Here is a 22,697-nt window from a genome sequence, read left to right on the forward strand (position 1 = left end):
TGGAGATTGTGTATGATGGTATTAGCTTTGAGATGGGATTGGTTGAATTTGGGAGCAGGGTGGCTTCAGGAGTTATGGTTGGATTATTAGAAGTGAATTTTGGTTTTCCGCAGGATTTTGGGTTATCCATTTTTAAGGGAGGTTATGCCGAAATTTTTGGTAAATCTCCTTTAAAGGTGGGTCCCGCAGGGCCACTTCGGATTCCAAGGTGGAATTTGGGGTGGGTCTTGTCATGTCCATTCTCACAATGTGTTTCCACATGAAAACCATTGACTCTTATATCTTTGAAGCTCAAAAGGGTTCTTTCTGCCCTAGGAGCATAGAGAGCTTCAGTGACATTAATGATTGTGCCATGTGGCAACAAGAATTGAGTTGGTTCTCGACCATGAATTAATTTAGATGACCCTGCCATCGTAGTCACTGAAGATCGAGTAGACGTCATCTAAAGAAATAACTGCCTATTTCGAATTATGGTGTGCGTAGTAACACTATCCACGAGGCATTCTAGCTCTCTAGGAAACATACTTGAATGAATAAAGTTCGAATCAAAATCAAAACTTTATTTCAATGAAAGCCAATGATTACGTCAAAGTTTCTAAATTTAATCCAAAAAGGATAATTAAGCTTAGACAAGTAGTAGTTATTCAATCCGTTTGGTAATTCCAATTTGGTTGTGACCAGGTAAGGTAAGACGAGATTTTGGTGGAGCGTTGCTCACTTTTAAAACCGTTCTCTCAGTTCAAAACTTTCCTAGACATCACAATTACTCTTGAGTACGCCTAGTGAGAAAGAGTTATAACTATTGTCTTTGTTGATAGTTTTCAAATTTTTTGGATTTGGATTGAAACCAATGACGTTTATATGTACAAATTTGTATGCTTTCGAACGCTCTTAGTCCGTAGCCTACGAACACTCGTAGTGCGTACGTAGCGTGAATTCCCACGATTCTGCTTTTAGCAAATCGAACCCACGTTACAGAAAGGTGGGATGTAGAAGAAGGGATTTTGTAAGTCCCCGAAAAAAAGTAAATTTAAATTTCAAAAACGGGAACAACTTACTTGTGAAAACTTACTCATGAATTTCGGAACTTGAAATTCTCAATACACGCGTGTGTTGATGCAGGCGTGCTATCGATCCTGGGTCGGGTCCTCGAAAAAAAGTAAATTTAAATTTCAAAAACGGGAACAACTTACTTGTGAAAACTTACTCATGAATTTCAGAACTTGAAATTCTCAATACACGCGCGTGTTGATGCAGGCGTGCTATCGATCCTGGGTCGGGGATTGCAAACTATCTTTCAATCCCTACTGTGTGGCCGATACAGGTCTGGCTGAGGTAAGCAGAGGAGTTGGCCGACAGATGCTTGCGCACGGGTGCATAGGCGCTACAGGGGTAGTCACGCAGATGAGTCTAGCATGGGCTAGGAGCTGCTGCAGTGATGCTTGAAGGTGGCAGTAGCGGTTTTCAAGGATTTTTTTGTTGAAATTCAGAGCAGATTTGCCTCTGAACAGCTTTCACTTAGATTGGTGTATAGGTCTCAAAACAACTCCGATATGGCTGAAATTTGGAAGTTAGATAGAAGAGACAGAGATGAAGAACTTTAATGAAGGAAGCATTTTGATCTGAGGTCCGATCAAGATATTTCGGGGCTTGCAAGCAGGCTGATGTGCACAGGAACGAGCGTCCTGCTATGCTGCAGGGGCAGTAGGAGGCACACGGGTGCTTAAGGGCTGCAGGGGCAGCGTGCAGCATAGGGGTGCACAGGTGGGCAACAGCGGCAAGTCTAGCACGGGCTAGGTGCAATGGTGGAAAAGGTGATGTTGAAAAATTTTCTGGTTTTAGATTTTTGATCTAAAGGTTAGGGCTCGTGCTGATAACGTGTTTAAGTATGAGATATTTTGAGAGAGATTGATAAGAGAATTGTATTTCATTATTGAGAATAGGAGCCCTATATATAGGGCTTACAAAGTACATGTTCTAATGTTACAAGGAAAACTAATCCGACTAGGACTAGGAATTAAGAGAAATGATAGAGGAGAGAGGGAACACAAATTAAGCTCACAATTTGCTATAGGCAAACATGAACCCAACTTGAAATTAAGCCCCTACTCTTTACCAAAAGTAAAATATCTTTGTGTTGATGAGCAATTGATGGTGTGGGTAGTAAAACCCTCTTGATTTTCTTTGGAAAATGGTGAGCAATTGATGAATTGGGTGAGGAGATTCTTGGTGAGGTGATGGAATCTTGGTGAAGTGAAGAAATCTTGGTAAGGTGATGGAGTAAGGGTAAAGGAATGTGAAAATGGGATGCGGCTACTGTTTTGGGGAGAGGAAGGATGAATATGGATCTGGGGGTCTGCGGCGCTGGTTGGAGAGGAGGGGATATATATATATATATATATATATATATATATATATATATGAGTGGTGAGTAGGCCTCATCATATGGCCCTTGGGCCCAAAGCCCGCCCTAAGCCTGCTTGGCTCAGCCCTTCCATTAGGGCGGGCCGACCCGACCCTTTCTAAAATAGGTTAGGGTATGGGTCATACAAATGACGCCCGACCCTACCCTACCGCCCAGCCCGATTGAGCCCGTAAGGGCTAGGCCAGGCCTGACCCTAAAAGCCCAGCCCTAAAATTTAATATTATATTTTTGTTATTTTCTATTACAATATTTACATGTGTAAAAAACTATGGGAGTTTTGATGAATAATCTGTCATATTACAAAACTGGTCTTTCAAATAGAGTCTGTGTGTTTAAGGCCCAAAGGCTGAAGGTACGAAGCCCAACTGTCCAAGTCCAACTCAAGTAGCAATAGGGCAAAAAACCTAGACGCAGACACTATCTCGTAATCCCACATTCCCACTATCGAGTCTCTCTCAAACGTATGTCTCCTCTCTCTCAAACACTTTTTCAAACTCGCTGTTCCTTCATCAGAGTCCAGGCCGCCTCTCTCTCAGCCACCACAGATCCCACTATCGAGTTTCTCTCAAACCTTCTGACCTCTGTTCCTTCAGAGTCCAGATCGCCTCTCTCAGCCACCACCTCAGGCGGTTTTAGGCGACGCGAGCTTGCCATGAGTCGGATTGAAGATCGAGGAGGAGCTTGCGATGGATCGAAGACCAAGGAATGGCCCGCACATATATAAATGGCCTCTGCTCCTCTAATCCACGTGCGCTGTGGTTACTCGCCCAGATTCAGGTTGCAGCAGTAATCAATGGAATGAAGTTCTAAGGTCGTCTCCTCCGTTGTCGTCGTCCTATTGCTCTTATTCGTATTTGGCCTTCTCTGCTAGTAAATTGAGTGGAATTGAGCACAATTTTGTTAATTGCCTGAGAAATTTGCTTAGATTTTGGAAATTAGGAGATTGAATTGTTGTGGTTTTGGTTTTGATTTTGATTTTGATTTTTTAGGGGCATATAATAGTTGGAGAAACCAAGGACTCAGCTCATGCTATGACCAGTCAGGAGAATTTTGCTTCTTTCTCCAGAGGTGTTGCAAGTGCAGAGAAGAAGCCTGGTCATCTTCTTGTACTTGTTTATGGCATATTGGCGAGGTGTGTGTTCTTCCAACTTGTAAAAGAGATTTGTAAAATTCTCATATGAGTGGAAATCATCTCGAAAAAGGCCCGAAATTTAATTGATATTCTTAGATAGAGGCTAATATGTGCATTGAGTGGTAAATTGAGTGAATTGAGTGAGATGAGTCTTGTTTGTTGGAAATATATGCATATAATTGTGAAAGTAGTTATCTTCGAGTCGTTTGACTTCGTTAGTCTTGGTTTTAATTTTCGGATTTATATAACGCCAAGGATTGCATGATTGCTCTTCATTTGGTTTTGTGTATCCGTGATTATGCATTTCTTTTGCAATCCCCCCTGAATTGATATCAAGTTAACTGATTCTTAGTAACGCAGCCCAAGTGATTGGACATACGTGTGTTACTGCTGTGAATATGTATATATATGTGTCCTGTTGGTATGTTTTGTTTGTGTTTTTATGTGTGAACTGAAATATATGTCCAGTTTCAAAATTATTTATATGTTTTTGTGCAGGTTCTTTGTTTGGTGAAGACTTGATTGTGCAAACCTTTGTGAGTGTTGAATTACATACAACTTTTTGGGAATTGATACAATTTTTGTATCAAACATTACAACGTTTTGGGAATTGATGAGGACTTGATCAGTTCTTGTATCAAATCAGTTTTTGTAGCCTCAGTGGCTTAGTGCCTCAGTGCAATTAATCAGTGAGAATGTGAGTTTGAGGTTTATGTGGAATTTGTAATTAACTTAGGTTCTGAAATATCAAAGAGATGTTTTTTTTTAAATAGTTAGCAAAATTTGGTTTTATGTGAGTTAGACAAAAGCCCGACCTGACCCTATTCAAAAAGGCTGGCCCGGCCCAGCCCGGCCAGGCCCTAAGTTCTATTGACTTAGTCAAAGCCCGACCCGACCCTACCCTAAGCCCTAAATTTTAGGGTAGGGCCGGCCCTAGCCCGGCCCATGATGTGGCCTAGTGGTGAGGATAATTGATAGTCTCCACATGCTAGTTGGTGAGGAGGGATTGGGAATGCTAGCATCTGATTGGATGACAAAAAGGAAAAAGCAAAAAATGTTTTTCTTTTTCTTTTCTTAATTGGCCGCATCACATGCAAGTGGGGGGTGTGCATGCTATTCCCTTTTTTTTTTTGCTTACTTAATTAAGGTAATTAATCAACCACTTGATTAATTACTTTATTAATCAAGCTGTGCTTCCTCTTATTTAATTCTCTTTTTTTTTTTTTTCTTTTTCTCATGTCGGTTCCCTTTCGCGCATATTATCGGAGGTAATCCGATTCCGCTTCTTTGATGTCATTGATCACTATTGACTTGGCGTTGACTTTTTGTCCTTTTATCGAAAACTCTCATTTTCTCTAATTTCGCGCCATAGTATCTCGTTTCCGCAACTCAGCTTATTTTCTACAAAATAAATAAAAATAGATTAATTACATAATAATTTACTCGAGGATTAACTTAGTTCTAGTATTTTAGATACAATTACATGCATAAAAATGTGTGTAATCAGCCACCCTTGCTGACCTACATCAGCACAGAATAAACCATCCTAGCGATCTAAGCCGTCCTGAGTCCACTCCGCCGCCACGATCTGCACCAAACCAGAACAGCCTACCCGGAGCCAGGCGTCGCAACCGCACTCCATAGCACCGTTGATCCAACAAAGTCTAGCCGCAGGGACGCCACGATCCACCCTTCACCACCATCCCAGCCGAACGCAGTGACGAAACCCAAGCAAAGCCCTTCGACAACCCTATGGACAGTAGGTCTCCCGTCCGATAGCAAACCTTATAATGATGGTGAGGCCGGAGGCCATCTCCAACGGTCGGGCGCTGCCGGACGAGAACAAGATCGCAACCAGAGGCGGCCCTAGGGTTTCTTTTGCCTTTTTGGTAAAGAATAGAGGAATAAAATAAGGAAAAAATATTGGTTATAGGCATACCGTTTATATGGAAGGCTTTCTTTTTATTATTTTTATTTTTATGAATCACTCTATATAGAAGGTTTATTAATGTGATTTGGGTGTAAATTAAAAGAAAAGTATGTATGGGTTTTTTCTAATAAAAGGTTGAATTTTTGGGTTTATATCTAATTTCTCCAAAAACTATAATGGGACGTGACCATTTTTTCCGCTCCGAATCACCATCGGCCTCCTTCGACTCAGTCGACCGTGTGAATGTCTATTAGTACAAAGATAATGAGTCGACCGTGTGAATGTCTATTAGTACAAATGCCATTATCTTTGATCATCTTTCTACTCTAACATATCAACACTGTTCAAAATCCTTTTCTTTTGGTCGTGTGTCCTCTCTGTAAGTTCATTCCATGGATCCTCTGTTTCTCATTCTACTTCTCTCTCTGGCCATCACTCCTCCAACTTCATCTTCAATCTCCGACGCATTGAGTGAAGGGTCATCCCTCTCTGTAGAGAAACCAGAAGATGCTCTGATTTCACCTGGTGGTGTTTTCACCGCCGGCTTTCATCAAGTTGGCAACAACTCATATTGCTTTGCCATTTGGTTCAACAAGCCATCATCATCGTCATCACCAGTCTCCTACCAGAACCGAACTATAGTCTGGATGGCAAATCGTGACCAACCAGTCAACGGGAAGCGTTCAAAGCTCTCCCTCCTCAAAACTGGTAATCTCATCTTAACTGATGCTGCTCAATCCCACGTTTGGACCACAACCACCACCTCAATCTCCCCTGCCCGTTTAAGCCTGCACGACTCCGGTAATCTGGTTCTGCTTAATCTGAAGACGAAGGTTGTTCTATGGCAGAGCTTTGACTCCCCAACTGATACCCTTCTTCCACTCCAACCATTCACCAGAACCGCCATACTTGTCTCCACCAGAAGCCAGAGCAACTTCTCCTCTGGCTTCTATAAGCTCTTTTTCGACAATGATAACCTTCTCCGGCTACTCTTTGACGGCCCTGAGATTTCTAGTGTCTACTGGCCCAACCCTGCATAATGAGCTGGGATAATGCAAGGTCTACTTACAACAGCAGTAGAACAGCCATGCTTGATTCCTTAGGCAGTTTTGCCTCTTCGGACAATCTGACTTTTCTTGCAGCTGATTATGGTGCAAAGTTGCAGAGAAGATTGACTATTGATTTTGATGGAAATGTTCGATTGTATAGCCGAAAAATGCCAGGAGAGAGTTGGGTGGTTTCATGGCAAGCCTTTTCAGACCCTTGTGTGATTCATGGAATTTGTGGAGCTTACAGCCTCTGCAGCTACGATCCCAGTTCTGGGAGGAAATGCTCTTGCCTTCCAGGATATCAGATGGAAAATCATACTGATTGGTCTCTGGGGTGTCAACCGGAGTTTCAATTCTCTTATGTAGAAGGTGAGTCTCGTTTTCTCCAACTTACGCAAGTTGAGTTCTATGGTTACGATTATAATGAGTACCAAAATTATAGCTATGGTGATTGTGAGAAAAGATGCTTGGAACTGGATAACTGCAAGGGCTTTCAGTACACGTTTGATTCTGGTGTTTATAAGTGTAATCCCAAGACGCAGTTGCGAAGTGGGCACAGGTGGAACACTCAAGGTTACTTCTATCTGAGACTGCCCAAGGCTCACCTCTTCTCTAACACAGACATAAAGCCCCCGAAGAACCTTGGTTTTAGTTGCACAGAAAAAGTTGTTGATCTCGAGAGGGAGTATGTTAAAGATCGAGTCAGTAAGCCGGTGAAATTCCTGCTCTGGTTTGCCTATGGAGTTGGGGGAGTTGAAATCATTTGTATCATTTTTGTTTGGGGTTTATTGAGCAGTACATTCTCAAAATCAAATGAAGATATTCACGGCTACCTTCTTACTGCAACCGGGTTCAAAAGATTTAGCTACGCTGAGCTCAAGACTGCAACACGGGGTTTTAGTGATGAAATTGGGAGAGGAGCAGGAGGAGTTGTTTACAAAGGTGTATTGGCTGATCAGCGAGTGGCAGCGATTAAACTGCTCAGTGAAGCTAATCAAGTAGAAGCAGAATTTCTAGCAGAAGCTAGTACTATTGGGAAGGTGAATCATATGAACTTGATAGAGATGTGGGGATATTGCTCAGAGGGAAAGCACAGGGTTCTTGTTTATGGAGCATGGTTCCTTGGCACAAAATTTAGCTTCTAATGTGCTTGATTGGGAGAAGAGGTTTGACATTGCTGTCGGCACTGCAAAGGGTCTAGCTTATTTGCACGAAGAGTGCTTGGAGTGGGTTCTACATTGTGATGTAAAGCCTCAAAACATACTGTTGGACTCCAATTTTCAACCAAAGGTTGCAGATTTCGGGCTCTCCAAGATTCTTAACAGAGATGAGCTTAGGAATTCAACCTTTTCGAGGATACGAGGAACCAGAGGTTACATTGCTCCGGAGTGGGTGTATAATCTTCCCATCACATCCAAAGTGGATGTATACAGCTATGGAGTGGTTGTGTTGGAGATGGTGACCGGAAAGAACCCGACAATGGATGTGGAAATCAGTGATGGTGAGCAGAGAAGACTAATTATGTGGGTGAGGGAGAAACTAAATGGAACTGAAATTGCATCCAGAATCGGAGAGATCATAGATCCCTCGTTTGATGAAGGCAACTATGATGTGGAAAAGATGGAAATTTTGTTAACAGTAGCTTTACATTGTGTGGAAGAAGACAAAGATTCAAGACCAACCATGAGTCAAGTCGTTGAGATGCTTCAACACCACGACCCCGGCAAAGAATCTCAGTGGCAATGAGTTTGTTGCAGTTGACGAGTTTTTAGTAAAAACTTGTAATGAAAGTACTCTCTAGATAGTTCATATTGTAATTCCCCTAATTCTATTTCCTCCCTTGCATATGTTTTGATTTTGTAAATGCTTCATGCATGTTCACCTGTAATGTGATGTTAATTTGGATAGAAATACATCTTTTGAAGAACAGAAGTAACATTTCTGAGCTGCATTCTGCAAGTTTACTTTAGTCGCTAAAAAGCATGCTCATCGTCATTCGTGGCGTACTGTATAATTATACAAGCCGGTCACTGTTACTACTGTTCATAAGGGATCGAAAAGACGGTTTTGTCCCTATTTTTTTTTTTGTAATCACAGCGTTGCCATTCGTATCAGGGCTTCTCTCTCAAATTCAGAAGAATCAGAAACGACTCCAACTGTTCTCGCAATCCAAAAGAAAGAAAGAAAGAAAATCCAATTCCAATTCCAAACAACTCCGATCGTCTTCTCCAGCTTACAAGGTACGCCGATCTGTTTCTCTCTCTTCTCTATCTCCGATCGTCTTTTGATTGCTTTGGATTCGGATTTGGGTTTCGTTTTCAAAGCTTTGCCGTGTCTTTAGGTGGTGGAGGAAGTTTTGTTGGTGTGATAGAAAGGGGAAGAAGAGGGATTGAAATCGGCAGTGTTGGAAAGTTTGCAGCTTTGATCGGGTAATTTTCTCGCGTGATTCTCAGGTCCGATTGCACCCGTATGAGAATATGGATGCCAAAATCAACTGGGCTTTAGAGCAGGCCTTCAATTTGAAGCTTGATTTCAGTGAGACTGGGGATGATTTTGTTGTTTTTCCAAGACTGATGCTGGAATGATGCTCAGGTATATGTGGTTTTCCATTTTTTTTTTTTTTACTTTGCTTTCAATTATGATCCCCAATTTGATAGGGTTTTTTTCTTTATATTTTCTTGAACAAACAACTAATGTTTTTAGTTCCTGGTAACCGTTGCTCTCTGCTCTTTCCTTTCCCGTTCCCATTTAACTGAATTTTGTTTCCAATTGCATATTTTCTATTTATTTTTTCCTGTCATCACTATGGATTATGGTTTAATTTTCATGGATTCTCAAAGAAAAAGAAAAGGGTAGTGTTCTAGAGTTTCATTTGATTTGATACGCAAGTAGTAGAGTTGTTGAGAATTGGTTTCTACAGTTATAGCTTTTTGCTATATATGGTTAGTTGATTTTTGGAAATCAATATCAACTATAGTAGAATTGTATTGGACTGTGATCATTCAATTATGTCTTATGATTATAATTGGGAATCATTCCCAGTGGCATGTTAGTTTGGTTGTCCCGGAACATTGACATAAAATTGATATGCAATTGTGGAGTTGTTTATTAATTGATTTGGATGCTAAGAATTTGATTATGGTTTCAGTAAATGATGGAAATTTTTAAGGTTCACTCTAAATTGTATCAGTTGATAGTTGTAAGCTTTGTATTGTAAAGAAGGGTTATTGATATTCGAAATATCTTAATTAAGCCGACACTTTGTGTTAGGCATAAGATTGATATGCCAATGGATGAATATCGTGCATTTCCTAAATAAGAAAAATAGGGCTCCCAAGGAAGTTTAGACTTCATGCCAATTCTCATGAATAAGGATCTATGTGGTTCTGGGCTTTCGATGTTGTTTTCCTTTTTTATTAATAATTTGAACCACATAGATACTTAAAATATCATGCATACTTATTATTGTTTAATTAATTGACATCTTTATGTCACCAAGCTTTTGATCGCACTGAGTTTCCAGATAAATTGAGCTGCAATTGTTCCCCACAAGATGGATTACAGCTTCCACTTTTTTTTCGTTTACCTTTTTCTTTTCCTCCTATCTGTAATTATATTTTTTTTATGCAGGAAATGCTTTAAGGAGAGTTACATCTTACAACCTAGATATGGGCTTTTGAACATCAAGCCTGAAGGTATGGATAGATTCTTTTCCTTTTATCTTTAGTCAATGTATTGCTTGTGTAACGCCCCAAACTGCACCTCATCAACTTGAGCACGTCACAGTGCCGCGTGTCTCTAAGACATAAACTGAATGTTCAGTTTACATCCTAAAAACCCGCAAGGCAATTTAGTTAAGTCTCTTTTCGTAAATCGCGTAGCGGAAACGTTGAATTACTTTTTGAGGTGAAAACTTTTTAGAATCAAGTATCGAACTTATTCGTCTAAAGCGCTTCTAGATCACTACTAGGGTAAATAAGAATTGGTACACTCCGGTACAAGACGAAAAGGAATAACAAGTTCCAAATTAACGACTCTCAAGAGATAGAGTTCAAGACTAGACACGGAACCTGAATTCAGTTACTACTATTCACCGAAGCTATCTCCGCGCACCCTGCTCCGTTCGTCAATCCCGTCACCAGTGCACAGTACCTGCATCCACACTGTTGTAGGGGTGAGCTTTCGTCCTCGCTGCTCATTGGGAAATCATCTCGACTAGGTTTGAAAACAATGTAATATTGCTTTGTGGCCACAGTATAAAAACATACTCAAAACCATGTCATTAAAAGAACGACAAACTTTAAAAGAAAAATATTCTCTCTTGAAAATCGATGCATGTTACTCAAATCAATACGTGCGCACCAAATATTACCTGATGGCCGGTCCCATAGACCCACTACACGACCTTACCTCAAATTAATTTATCACCAGGTAAGCGTAGCGAGAGCGTCCGCTACCTAGCTACACACACGGATCGGGTCGTCATTGCGATCGCGCACCGTCCAACCGGTGTAACTAACCCTCCGGAGGTTTTGGGGATCGAACCCAAGGAAGTCAGAGCCACCTTTCGCTCTCAAGCCATCACATCTCTCACGGTTTGGTTAGTACGCATTGCATTTTAACATAACCAAACCACAGACTTAACATGCATCATTTAAACAAAAAACGTAATATAAATAAACCGCTAATCGAGGAGAGTCCCGAATCCCCTACCTGGATTCCGAAGCTTTACCGTTTTGCGTTTTCTAGAATTCACGAACCTTCCGTTCCTCAGGTAACTGGAGTCCTAATTTCCGACATATCGATTGTTAATAATCCATCTCACAATATTTAGAGTCTCGACAATCAACAAATCATCAAACCAACTTTTCCTGGTTTGACCAGGATTGACCACATTGACCAAACTTCGACTAAGTTTGACTGCATTGACCAATTATATTAGGTGCACTGAAATTTACTAAGGGCACCCAATAACCTTCTTCTCTGCATTTTACAATTAGGATTAATTCAAGTTTACCTACCTGAACTTTCACCCATTCTTCATGTTAGTCCCTGAACTTTCAATTTCATCAAGACTACCCCTGAACTCCCAATTTCCATCAGCCGTGTCCAATTTTCAAAGCTCCATCCAATTTGAACGTTAAGTGATGACGTGGCAGGAGATGGAATTGCTAAATTCCTATACTACCCCTTGTCAAAGAAAAAAACGAAAAAAAAAACTCTTCAATTTTCTTGGTATGCCTAAGCCGCACAACCTTAAGGTTAACACTGTTGTACATCTTCTCAAAGGTGAAAACCATGGCAGATCTAGACAAGCTTAAGATTTCAATTTCTAGATTATTTTGCCTCTCATGCCCATGCCATGTTAATCACGGTTGGGTTCTTTGAACTTAATTTGCTGCTAAGACTACATAAATTTCTTTTGACTTCGTCAACATGAATTTAGATTCCAACATGAACTCAGATGTCAACATGATCCCAGATTCTAACAAGAACCCAGATTTTATACAATTCCATTAGCAAAATCAATTCAAAGCAACCAAACGATATAAAAATAGAGCGACCCACTCCTAGAACAATCACAATGAAGACAACCCGGATGAAAATTCAATCCCTTATGAAGCTGGAATTGAATCTGAGCCACAACCAAAATCTCCATTGTAAAAAGTAAAACCAGATTGACCCACAGTATGAAATATACCATATCGGAGTAGCTTAATTAGTATACCTCGAGGCTCTCCACCACTCTGGAAACCATTTCGTGCTCGAGCCCGGCGTAAGTGTTCTTCTGATCACAGTGATGAATCAAGGTGCAATGACCAAAGTAAATCAATCTAGTACTCTGCCTTTTTGGACTGAGACGTCAAGGAGAGTTGGGCATCCTCGACCAAATCGTGCACGTCTAAAATCGTTGTTAACGAGCGGAGGTTTTGGCGTGATGGCGGTGAAGTAAGGAGGTGTGCCTGGTTTTGCAGGGATAGAGGCGCAAAGCTCTGAGTTCTGATCTATGGTCGGGGTTTTGGGGCTTTAGTCCTTCGTGCAATCCTTACTCCAAATATGGTTGTGGTGTGGCTCGATTTTCACCGGGGATTGAAGAATACCAAAGTGCCCGGCGACGGTGCATGCTTGGGTTTTCCGGCGTCGCTTCGTGATCAAACTTCTAGGTTTTCAGGTTCTAATTGATCTGAAAATGTTGCTGATGAAGGTGTGTTGAAGAGATGACTGGAAATCGACGAAGGTTGCCGAGTACCACGGTGGACCTGTGATGTCTTCGAGTGGTGGCTGCAGGCGGTGTACTCCAAGGGCTAAGGCAGGGCGTCAGCAATCCTTGCCCTCCGATCACTATCGACCTCCGCCAACCCCCGCATCCCCTTCGTCAATCTCCTCACCTCCCGAATCCTAACCTTCTAGATTGCCGGCCTCGCCATCCCCACCATCCATTCTCTCACCGAGGCCTTCATTGTTAGAATCGTGAACCCATTCAACTTTCTTTTCTTTTTCCTTCAGAATCGCCATTTTGGGTTTAGAGTTTTTCAGTGAGGGGGTGGAGGGAGGTGAAATGGAAATCGAGGTTAGATCGGGTCAGAGAGGAGAGAGAAGAGGTCGAAGTGGGATTGAAGGAAGAAGATGATATATTTTTTTGTTCTGATATTTTTTTTGTCTTGAAATGACCATTCTAGCCCTTATAGTGGGCCCTGGCATCAGATTTAACGTTTAAATTGGACGAAGCTTTGAAAATTGGACACGGCTAATGGAAATTGGGAGTTCAGGGGTAGTCTTGATGAAATTGGAAGTTCAGGGACTAACTTGAAGAATGGGTGAAAGTTCAGGTAGGTAAACTGGAATTACTCCTTACAATTATTACCCAAGAATGAAACTTGGCTTTCTCACAACACGATTTATAGTGAGCATCAAAATGAACAACTGGAGTTTCAAACATTGTCATGATCCTCCAAATTTCCAAACATACCCAACTGACCCATAATCCCTTTCTTTTCAATACAATGACAATTTGATAGAATCAAACATATAACCAGGGAGATCAATTCCCAGCAACCATATAACCAGTTCTAACTTCAGCAACCTCCAAAAACAAGAATCAAACTCTTAACCGAAATCCACCCAAACTTTTGACAAGAATCTCGAAAAGGACATAACCATTCCAAGAACTTGGATTACCTTTGACAATCAATTGACAGAACCGGATCATAATCCAACTTCATCAGTTCGCTCTGCTCGGTGACCCAAGCTTCGTCCAAGTGTCAAGTCGGGCTCCAGGACGTCGCAGTTGAACCCAGGAAACCGGAAAAGCCACCGTCGTCAGTAGCTCCACCGAACCCGATAACACCCAAAAGAGCCAGTCGATCAAAACTCAATCAAATCCAAAACTAAACTCAGAAAGACGTAGATCGTGACGAGAGGACCAAAATCCATACCTCATGCATTGCCGACGATCGCCGGAATTGCAGAAACTCCGCCGGAAAACTCGAAGCTTTCGGGCTTCCTTTCTCTCTCCTCGCTCCATGCATGGACGATCTGTGACCATAGGCAGAACCACGACGACAAGACGCGTTGAACATGACCGGTGCGCCATCGTATCGTTGCCGGACGGGGGAGTTCCGGTTGGGTCACCGTCGCGGGTCTCGAGCTGGAGAAATGGGTCGATGCTTCTGTTCGTTTCTGGAACGATCTAGTGCGTCCATCAAGACTCCCCCCTTATATACTTTCCCTTAAATGATTTTAAGTGGCTCAGATGAAGCGGTGAATGGTTCAACGGCTCAAATCGTGCCAAAACATTTCCTTTTTATAAAAATGAATTTCCATAATTCCCAGACTTCGGAAATTCACAATAAATAGTTCCGGTGTCGGAAAAATTCCCCGAAAATTCTCACAGACTCATAACGTCACATACTTTATTGTAGTATCCAAAATTTTAAGATTTCACCTTGTGAAAAATCCCAATAATTATTCCCGAAGACCTTAATAATTACCGAGATCGTCAAAATTATTCCAAACGATCTCATTTTATCTCGATAAATTTTTCCGGGGCTCACAGCTTGCTTTGTCTTTTTATCAATCTTGGTGCTCATTGTGAAAACAAGTTTCTACTTAAGTCATTCATCTCTATGAACTGATGTAATTGCATTGAACTGTTTTTGAATTAATGCTTTTTCTTTACTTAGGATAGTGTAAGTTGAGAATGATGGTGTGAAAAGTGAATTATTGTGTAGTGGTCTATATATATGCATGCAGAATATTTCGTCACTTCATTGAAAGTTTGAGAACAAGGTTTTTAAACCAGCTTTGTATGACAGCTGATGAAAATATATGATATCTCTTAAATGCATCAACACTAACTTATCATGCATATCTACCTCATTTGTTCAATGACCGTGTTAGAAGAAAAAACAAGCATGTATTCACTCTTTACATATACCTATTAATTCAATTATACACACTGATACACACCCATTCCTTCTATGTTTAGGTTTGAGTTAATTCAAATGTGCCTGCTTTGTAAGTCATAATTAAAAGAATGAGACTTTTTATGGTTTGCCTCATTTATGATTGATTTCAGCTGCACTGCAGAAGCTGCACTAAATCTCTTTATGCCATGCATATGGACTACACTGATTTGAATAAGGGATTCAACATGCTTAGGTCTTTCATTTTTGTTCCCTAGATAAGAATAATCTTCTGTTCTGTATAATTTGAATGCTCTTTCTCCACTGTAGGTTGCTCAGGAGTTATTGGCAGAAGATGCATTGAGGCAGCCAAAATGAGAGCTGGGAGTTACAGTGGAGAAATAAAACGTGACTTAAGTGTGGCAATAGCCCTTACCCGATGACAGAATTTCCATCACCTGAAGCTTTATAACATCAGATTCCGGTGGGTTTGGAAAAGGAACAGGTAAATACCCTTTTCTTCATTGCTTTTCCTTTGTACATGCTTGAATGTGAAAAGGAGTTCAGGTGTGTCAGAGATTGAATTTTGGGAAAGTTTTGGGATTTGGTCATTGAAATTCTTAGTGGGTATTTGGAACCTCTGTTTTCTGTCGATTTGGTGCAATCAATTATGGCATATGGTCGAATCGATCAGTGATGAGTGTTTGATCTTAATGAAACAAAGGTATTTCCTGAGAGTTTAGTAGGCGACAACATGGTTTATTTTTACTATTAGAGATGGAATGGTACTCTTTGGCTATCCAGTTGTTGCCCTGGAACTAATGCTTTTTAAATAATTGTGTGCAGATTTTTGTTATGGCAGGAAAGGAGATGAACTACAGGGTTGAGTTGTTCAACAAGTAAGTTTTATGCATTGTATTTTAGTTGATGTCACGAACGAGTAATGGGGGTTTTTGCAAATTAGTATTTGAATCCAATTTCTTTTCTGTCTCAGCTCCAATAGTTTGACCAATTAGTTCCAATTTCTTATCAATGTCAGCTCTAATAGTTTGAGCAATTAGTTCGGGTGCTTCTTTGCCATGCACATCGTCTTCCATTCATTCATTTATTTTGGCTTTTCACACCTGCGTCCTTCTATTTCCATTAGCTCTCATACTTTATTTGATTAGCATATCTGATCATTGTACAAGACAACGTGGTTCAATAATACTTTCTGCACCTATACTTCTAGCTGGTACCCATAAGAGTAATACTGGCTTTTATTCTGTGCAGAAAGGAAACCCCTCATGATTTTATAATTTGGACAATCATATGCATAAGTTCAAGGGAAGTAGTGCAAGGTAATCATCTCAACCTCATATACAGTTTATTCGAAAAGACTCTATCAGTATATTTTGTATTCACTTTAAAGAGAACAAGATTTATCTCACAGTTCCTTTTGCCAATTTGTGCAGCTTTACTGGCTTTTGTTTGAATGTTAATAATCTAGGTGGAGAGATTCCTCCTGAGATCGGAAAGATGGGCAGCTTGGAAGGTTAACTCTATTTCTTTCAGCAAGGTTTTTTTTTTTTTGATGAATTTGATTTTTGAACGCATTTGATTAGTTTGTTGTTGATTGTGTTAAATGACTTTATGAGTATTTTTGTGTAGTTTATATGCTTTTGTTGTGAAGATTTTAACTTTGTTTGTAGGAAGAAAAAAAACTATTGGTAAGTACTTTTCTGAGTCATTTTTATCATTATTGGTTTTTGACAAATCTTTTCTTGCTAAGAACCCTGATTTAACTGTAGGTGGGTATATTTTATGCCATAAACAGTACAAAGAAAAGTTCGGTTTAGGTAAGGTGTTTATGATGGTTTTTGGGTGGTATGTTCTGTTTTGAATGCAAACTTTGAAATCGGTGTAGTTTTTGTACCGTAAGATTGCCACCTTGCTGACTTGATTATGTGCCAAAGTGGAGAGGACAAAAAAGCTAAATTGAAAATAAAGGTTGCAGAAGAAATGCAGACAGAGAAGAAGGGAAAATTATTGCTGCTATTCTTCTTTTAGAGGCTTTAGGTTTTATCCCAGCTTCTGTATCTTTGGGAAGTTCCTTGGTTTCTGTTTTGTATCTATCTTTGTACTTATTGTTTTAGTAGTGTACTTTTTTGAATAAAATTTTGACATACATCAGAAAGAGAGAGGAAAAGCCTTCTGATGGTCATTGGTTTCTCCTCATTGTTTTGAATTCTGTCTTCATTAATTATGATTGGTTTAGATTCTAGGTGAAATCATTGAGCTAAATCAAACAGTATGTAGGTAAGTAGAAAAGCTAAAATGGATTTATTCTAATGAAAAAAAAAAATGTATCAGTCTTTGTAAATGAAGATGAAGGTTTTCCAATTGGACAGATAATGATAATACTATTGCTTCATAATTAACAACAAACAATTGTATATAAGATTATGTGGGAAAGAAACTGGGGTAAACAACAATAATGTGAACTCATAAACAATTTTAGAGAAACGAGACTATGTCTCTTATTTTATCATTTTGATCAAGAATCAATGATTTTCATTCACATACGCTATTATTGTAATTTGATAGTAACAATAAACCCCGCTGCAAAGCGGGGGCACTATTGCTAGTATGATTCGAAACTCCAATGTGTTCAAAAATATGTTTTGTGCCGACCAGTCATGGTTTTTTCTATATTTGGAACAGTACAGGCACAGCTGACTTTCCAAGCAACTTGATGATAAATTTAGGGCTGGGGATTCTGGAAAAAGCAGGTTGGAAGTATCTGGTCGGCATCTACCACAAGTCCCACACAATAATTCGTGTAAATAATGTAGTGCAAATCCGAAGACTTCCAAGCATCAACCGCAAGACTTGAAGATTTTAACATCCAACATATTACAATAAAATTACTACTGTATTTCACATGTAACATGATCTCATAACTAAATTTGAAGGATTCTATAAAATACTTCAGTCGTATTTAGTGCGGTAGTTGAATTGTATATGAGCATCAATATTTATAAAATACTTCAGACATATTTAGTGCGGTAATTGAATTGTATATTATGAATGAAAAGTGGTCAAATTCTCCAAAAAATCACAAGGTGATATCAAGAGGTCATGACCATTGACCACGTTACCATTGACCACATTATGATATGGTCTATATTTAGAAGTGGTTGTTGCTGGTATGAATACAATCTCTCTAACAAATACTTTTGGATCATGGCTGCTCTGTTTCACATTCTTCTTCTTTTTCTTGCAATTTATTTCCGAATCTCGTCTTCAACGTCCGACACTCCGAATAAAGGCTCATCCCTCTTGAAGGATTCTATAAAATACTTCACCAAATTTGACAGATTCCATAAAATACTTCAGACGTATTTAGTGTGGTAATTTAATTGTATATTATGAATGGAAAATGGTCAAATTCTCCAAAAAATCACAAGGTGATATCAAGAGGTCATGACCATTGACCACGTTATGATATGGTCTATATTTAGAAGTGGCTGTTGCTGGTATGAATACTCTTGGATCATGGCTGCTCTGTTTCACATTCTTCTTCTTTTTCTTGCAATTTATTTCCAAATCTCGTCTTCAACGTCCGACACTCCGAATAAAGGCTCATCCCTCTTGAAGGATTCTATAAAATACTTCACCAAATTTGACGGATTCTATAAAATACTTGAGACGTATTTAGTGCGGTAATTGAATTGTATATTATGAATGGAAAGTGGTCAAATTCTCCAAAAAATCACAAGGTGATATCAAGAGGTCATGACCATTGACCACGTTATGATATGGTCTATATTTAGAAGTGGCTGTTGCTGGTACGAATACTCTTGGATCATGGCTGCTCTGTTTCACATTCTTCTTCTTTTTCTTGCAATTAATTTCCAAATCTCATCTTCAACGTCCGACACTCTGAATAAAGGCTCATCCCTCTTGAAGGATTCTATAAAATACTTCACCAAATTTGACGGATTCTATAAAATACTTCAGACGTATTTAGTGCGGTAATTGAATTGTATATTAGGAATGGAAAGTGGTCAAATTCTCCAAAAAATCACAAGGTGATATCAAGAGGTCATGACCATTGACCACATTATGATATGGTCTATATTTAGAAGTGGCTGTTGCTGGTACGAATACTCTTGGATCATGGCTGCTCTGTTTCACATTCTTCTTCTTTTTCTTGCAATTTATTTCCGAATCTCATCTTCAACGTCCGACACTGCGAATAAAGGCTCATCCCTATCTGTAGAGAAACCAGACGATGTGTTAACTTCACCGGATGGAGTTTTCACCGCCGGGTTTCACCAAGTCGGCAACAATTCATTTTGCTTTGCTATTTGGTTCAGTGAGCCATTTGACCACTACAAAAACAGAACCATAGTCTGGATGGCCAACCGTGGCCAACCAGTCAATGGAAAACACTCAAAGCTCTCCCTCCTTAAAACTGGTGATCTCATCTTAACCGACGCTGGTCAATCCATTGTTTGGTCCACAGCCACCACTTCAGTCTCTCCGGCGAACTTAAGCCTCCACAATTCCGGCAATCTTGTTTTGCTCAACTCGGAGCATGTCATTCTATGGCAGAGCTTTGATTACCCTACTGATACTCTTCTTCCAGACCAACCACTCACCAGAAGCACAATCCTTGTCTCCATGAGAAGCCCGAGCAACCACTCATCTGGCTTCTACAAGCTCTTCTTTGACAATGACAACCTTCTCCGGCTACTCTTCGACGGTCTTGAGATTTCAAGTTTGTATTGGTTTGAGCCGTGGCTCACAGGCCAAGAAGCAGGAAGGTCCAAAGACAACAACAGTAGAGTTGCCGTGATGGATTCCTTAGGCAAGTTTACTTCATCAGACAAATATACTTTGATCGCTTCTGATTGTGGTGTAGCTTCGCAAAGAAGACTGACTGTTGATTGTGATGGAAATGTTCGGTTGCACAGCCGGACCAAACCCGGAGACAGATGGGTTGTGACAGGGCAGATCATGGAAAATGCTTGTATGATTCATGGGGTTTGTGGTCCTAATAGTGTGTGTGACTATGAGCCTAGTACTGGAAGAAAATGTTCTTGCATTCCTGGTTACAAAATGGCAAACTATACTGATTGGTATTATGGTTGTGAACCTGAGTTCAATTACACTTGCGGCAGAGGTGAGTCCAGTTTCTTCAAGCTTTCGAGGCTCGACTTTTACGGGTATGATTACGGATTCTTCCCCAACTACACATTTATGCAGTGTGAGGATCTCTGTTTGCAGCTGTGTAACTGCAAGGGTTTCCAATACTCTCTCCGCGATAAATACTCTCCAAACTCCAGCAGTGGAATATATGGCTGTTATCCGAAAATGGTGTTGCTCAATGGATACAGGACTCCAAGCTCTTCTAAAGACACATATTTGAGAGTGCCAAAGATCCATATGTCATCTTATGGATTGCCACAAGAAGAGTATAGGTTGCGTTGCATAGATAAGGTAGTTGAGCTAGATAGGAGCTATGAGAAGAGCCATGTAACTGGTCTAGAGAAATTTTGGCTGTGGTTTGCCTGTGGAGTTGGAGGGTTTGAGATCATTTGTATACTTTTGGTTTTGGGTTTAATAACTCAAAATCGGAGAGATTCCAATGAGGATAAGCACGGCTACCTTCTTGCTGCAACTGGATTCAAGAGGTTTAGCTACTCTGAGCTTAGGAAGGCAACAAGGGGTTTTAGTGAAGAAATTGGAAGAGGAGCAGGAGGTGTTGTTTACAAAGCTATGTTGGCTGATCATCGAGTTGCAGCGATCAAGAGGCTTAATGAAACCAACCAAGGAGAAGGTGAGTTTTCAGCAGAAGTCAACACTATTGGGAGGCTGAACCATATGCATTTGATTGAGATGTGGGGATATTGCTCGGAGGGAAAGCACAGGCTTCTTGTTTATGAGTACATGGAGCATGGTTCCTTGGCACAAAAGTTAGCTTCCAATGTCCTTGATTGGGAAAAGAGGTTTGAGATTGCTCTAGGCACTGCAAAGGGTCTTGCTTATTTGCATGAAGAATGTTTGGAGTGGGTTTTACATTGTGATGTTAAGCCTCAAAACATACTCTTGGACTCCAATTATCAACCAAAGGTTGCAGATTTTGGCCTATCCAAGCTCCTCAACAGAGATGACCTTAAGAACTGGAGCTTTTCGAGGATACGAGGAACTAGAGGTTACATTGCTCCGGAGTGGGTTTACAATTTACCTATCACATCCAAAGTGGATGTGTACAGCTATGGGGTTGTGGTGTTGGAGATGGTGACCGGAATGAACCCGATTAAGCCGGATGTGGATGCCAATGATGGTGAGCAGAGAAGGCTGATCATGTGGGTGAGGGAGAAATTACATAATGGAACTTCTGCTAGTGAAATTGAAGCTCGGATAGGAGACGTCATAGACCCTTCGTTTGAAGGTAAATATGATGTAAAAAAGATGGGGATTCTTTTGGGAGTGGCTTTACATTGCGTAGAGGAAGACAGAGACGTGAGACCAACTATGAGCCAAGTCGTTGAGATGCTTGTGATGCTTGACAAAGACCAAGAGCATTAGCGCAAGATAGTGACTGGAGGCTTTGCTGTGTCATGATGTATTTAACAATCTATCATACAAAAATAAAGTTTTTTGTTGTTGTAAATATTAATGTGGCTATTCATGTAATAGTTATTAGTGTTGCATGATATACATCAATTAGGATTAATTAGTGATTGATTGAATATAATTAGCAATTGATTGATTTGTAATCATATGAGTTTTTGGAGTAACCGTTAAATAGTTACCTTTTGTATACATGAGATAATCCTATATAAACCTCATGGTGAGATAAATAAAAACACACTTCATTCTCTGAGTCCAAACTCTCTGTCTCTCTCTCTGTAAATTCTTTTACTTTTGTTTTACAACATTTTTTGATTTTTTTTTATAAAAAGAAATGAAGATATTTTCGTGATGGTTGTCGATTATTTTGAATAGAAACTGATATTATTAGAATCAATAAACAAAAGTTAGAGTATACACACTTACACATGAATTTTGGCAATAAAATTAAAAAAAAAACTTATCTAAGCAAATGCAGATCATTCAGATCGAAGAGACACTCACAATTAAACAAGCGTAAACGAACAAGGACAACCTTGCCTCCTAAGGAAAAGAAATCCTACAACTAACCTTTACCTACCAATCACGGAATTATAGTACAAGAAAGAAAACTAGAAACATTTCAGAGAGCTTATAGAAGCCCTCCCTACTAGTCGATTGAAAACAAAGAATTAATGCATAATTTACTATATACTAATTCTCAGTTAACTGTTCATCGGCTTAGTAACAGTGCTCGGCTCGAGCCGAGCCGGTACTGTGAAATGACCGTTTTGCCCTCCATTCTTTGCTTAATTACGGTATTCTGTTTGACCTAGGTATAAAAGGTGTTGAGGGTGATAGACGCGATCTGTTTCCTCTCTCTCTCTCTTCGTTCTTAGCTCGGCTCTGCGCATCTGGAGGTATGTAGTTGTTGGGTGATGGGTTGTACATGTTGTTGTTCTGTCTATTTCTATTCGATTTAGAAGGGGCTTGATCAGGTTTCGGTGTCACTGGGTTTTGAATAATCGTGCTAGACCAATCGGTGAGGGGTTTTGTGTTCTGATTGTGATTTGTGCATGGGTTTGTCTTCATTGGTGGTTGGGTTTCTCTTTTGCTATAGTAATTTTGCATTGTGTTTGACTTCAGGATAATC

General features: G+C 40.0%; 1 protein-coding gene, 1 long non-coding RNA gene and 1 pseudogene across 7 annotated transcripts; all 3 read left to right on the forward strand.

Moving 5' to 3' along the window:
- The first annotated feature begins 5,756 nt into the window (after positions 1–5,756).
- On the forward strand, positions 5,757–8,474 carry LOC112172071 (annotated as a pseudogene).
- A 165-nt stretch (positions 8,475–8,639) lies between these two features.
- LOC112172072 lies at positions 8,640–17,993 on the forward strand. 6 transcript variants are annotated; one of them, XR_005801999.1, is made up of 9 exons: positions 8,640–8,776; positions 8,878–9,128; positions 10,167–10,231; positions 15,272–15,446; positions 15,788–15,840; positions 16,214–16,281; positions 16,396–16,475; positions 16,592–16,650; positions 16,732–17,627. It is a non-coding gene; the product is annotated as an uncharacterized LOC112172072 (long non-coding RNA). The 6 variants fall into 6 exon arrangements; XR_005801998.1 differs by lacking the exons at positions 16,592–16,650; positions 16,732–17,627 and adding an exon at positions 17,645–17,993; XR_005802000.1 differs by lacking the exons at positions 16,592–16,650; positions 16,732–17,627 and adding an exon at positions 17,650–17,993.
- A 1,334-nt stretch (positions 17,994–19,327) lies between these two features.
- LOC112171803 (putative receptor protein kinase ZmPK1) lies at positions 19,328–21,520 on the forward strand. Its single transcript, XM_024308925.1, has one exon. It carries the CDS (start codon positions 19,343–19,345, stop codon positions 21,518–21,520), a length of 2,178 nt encoding a protein of 725 aa, XP_024164693.1. The 5' UTR covers positions 19,328–19,342.
- Positions 21,521–22,697: the final 1,177 nt, after the last annotated feature.

The sequence above is a fragment of the Rosa chinensis genome, chromosome 6 (genome assembly GCF_002994745.2).
Source record: "Rosa chinensis cultivar Old Blush chromosome 6, RchiOBHm-V2, whole genome shotgun sequence".
In the NCBI taxonomy this organism is placed as follows: Eukaryota; Viridiplantae; Streptophyta; class Magnoliopsida; order Rosales; family Rosaceae; genus Rosa; species Rosa chinensis.

Bases quoted from the DNA above. Each gene is read 5' to 3' on its own strand.
- LOC112171803 (XM_024308925.1), top strand. From the start codon at position 19,343: ATGGCCAACCGTGGCCAACCAGTCAATGGAAAACACTCAAAGCTCTCC.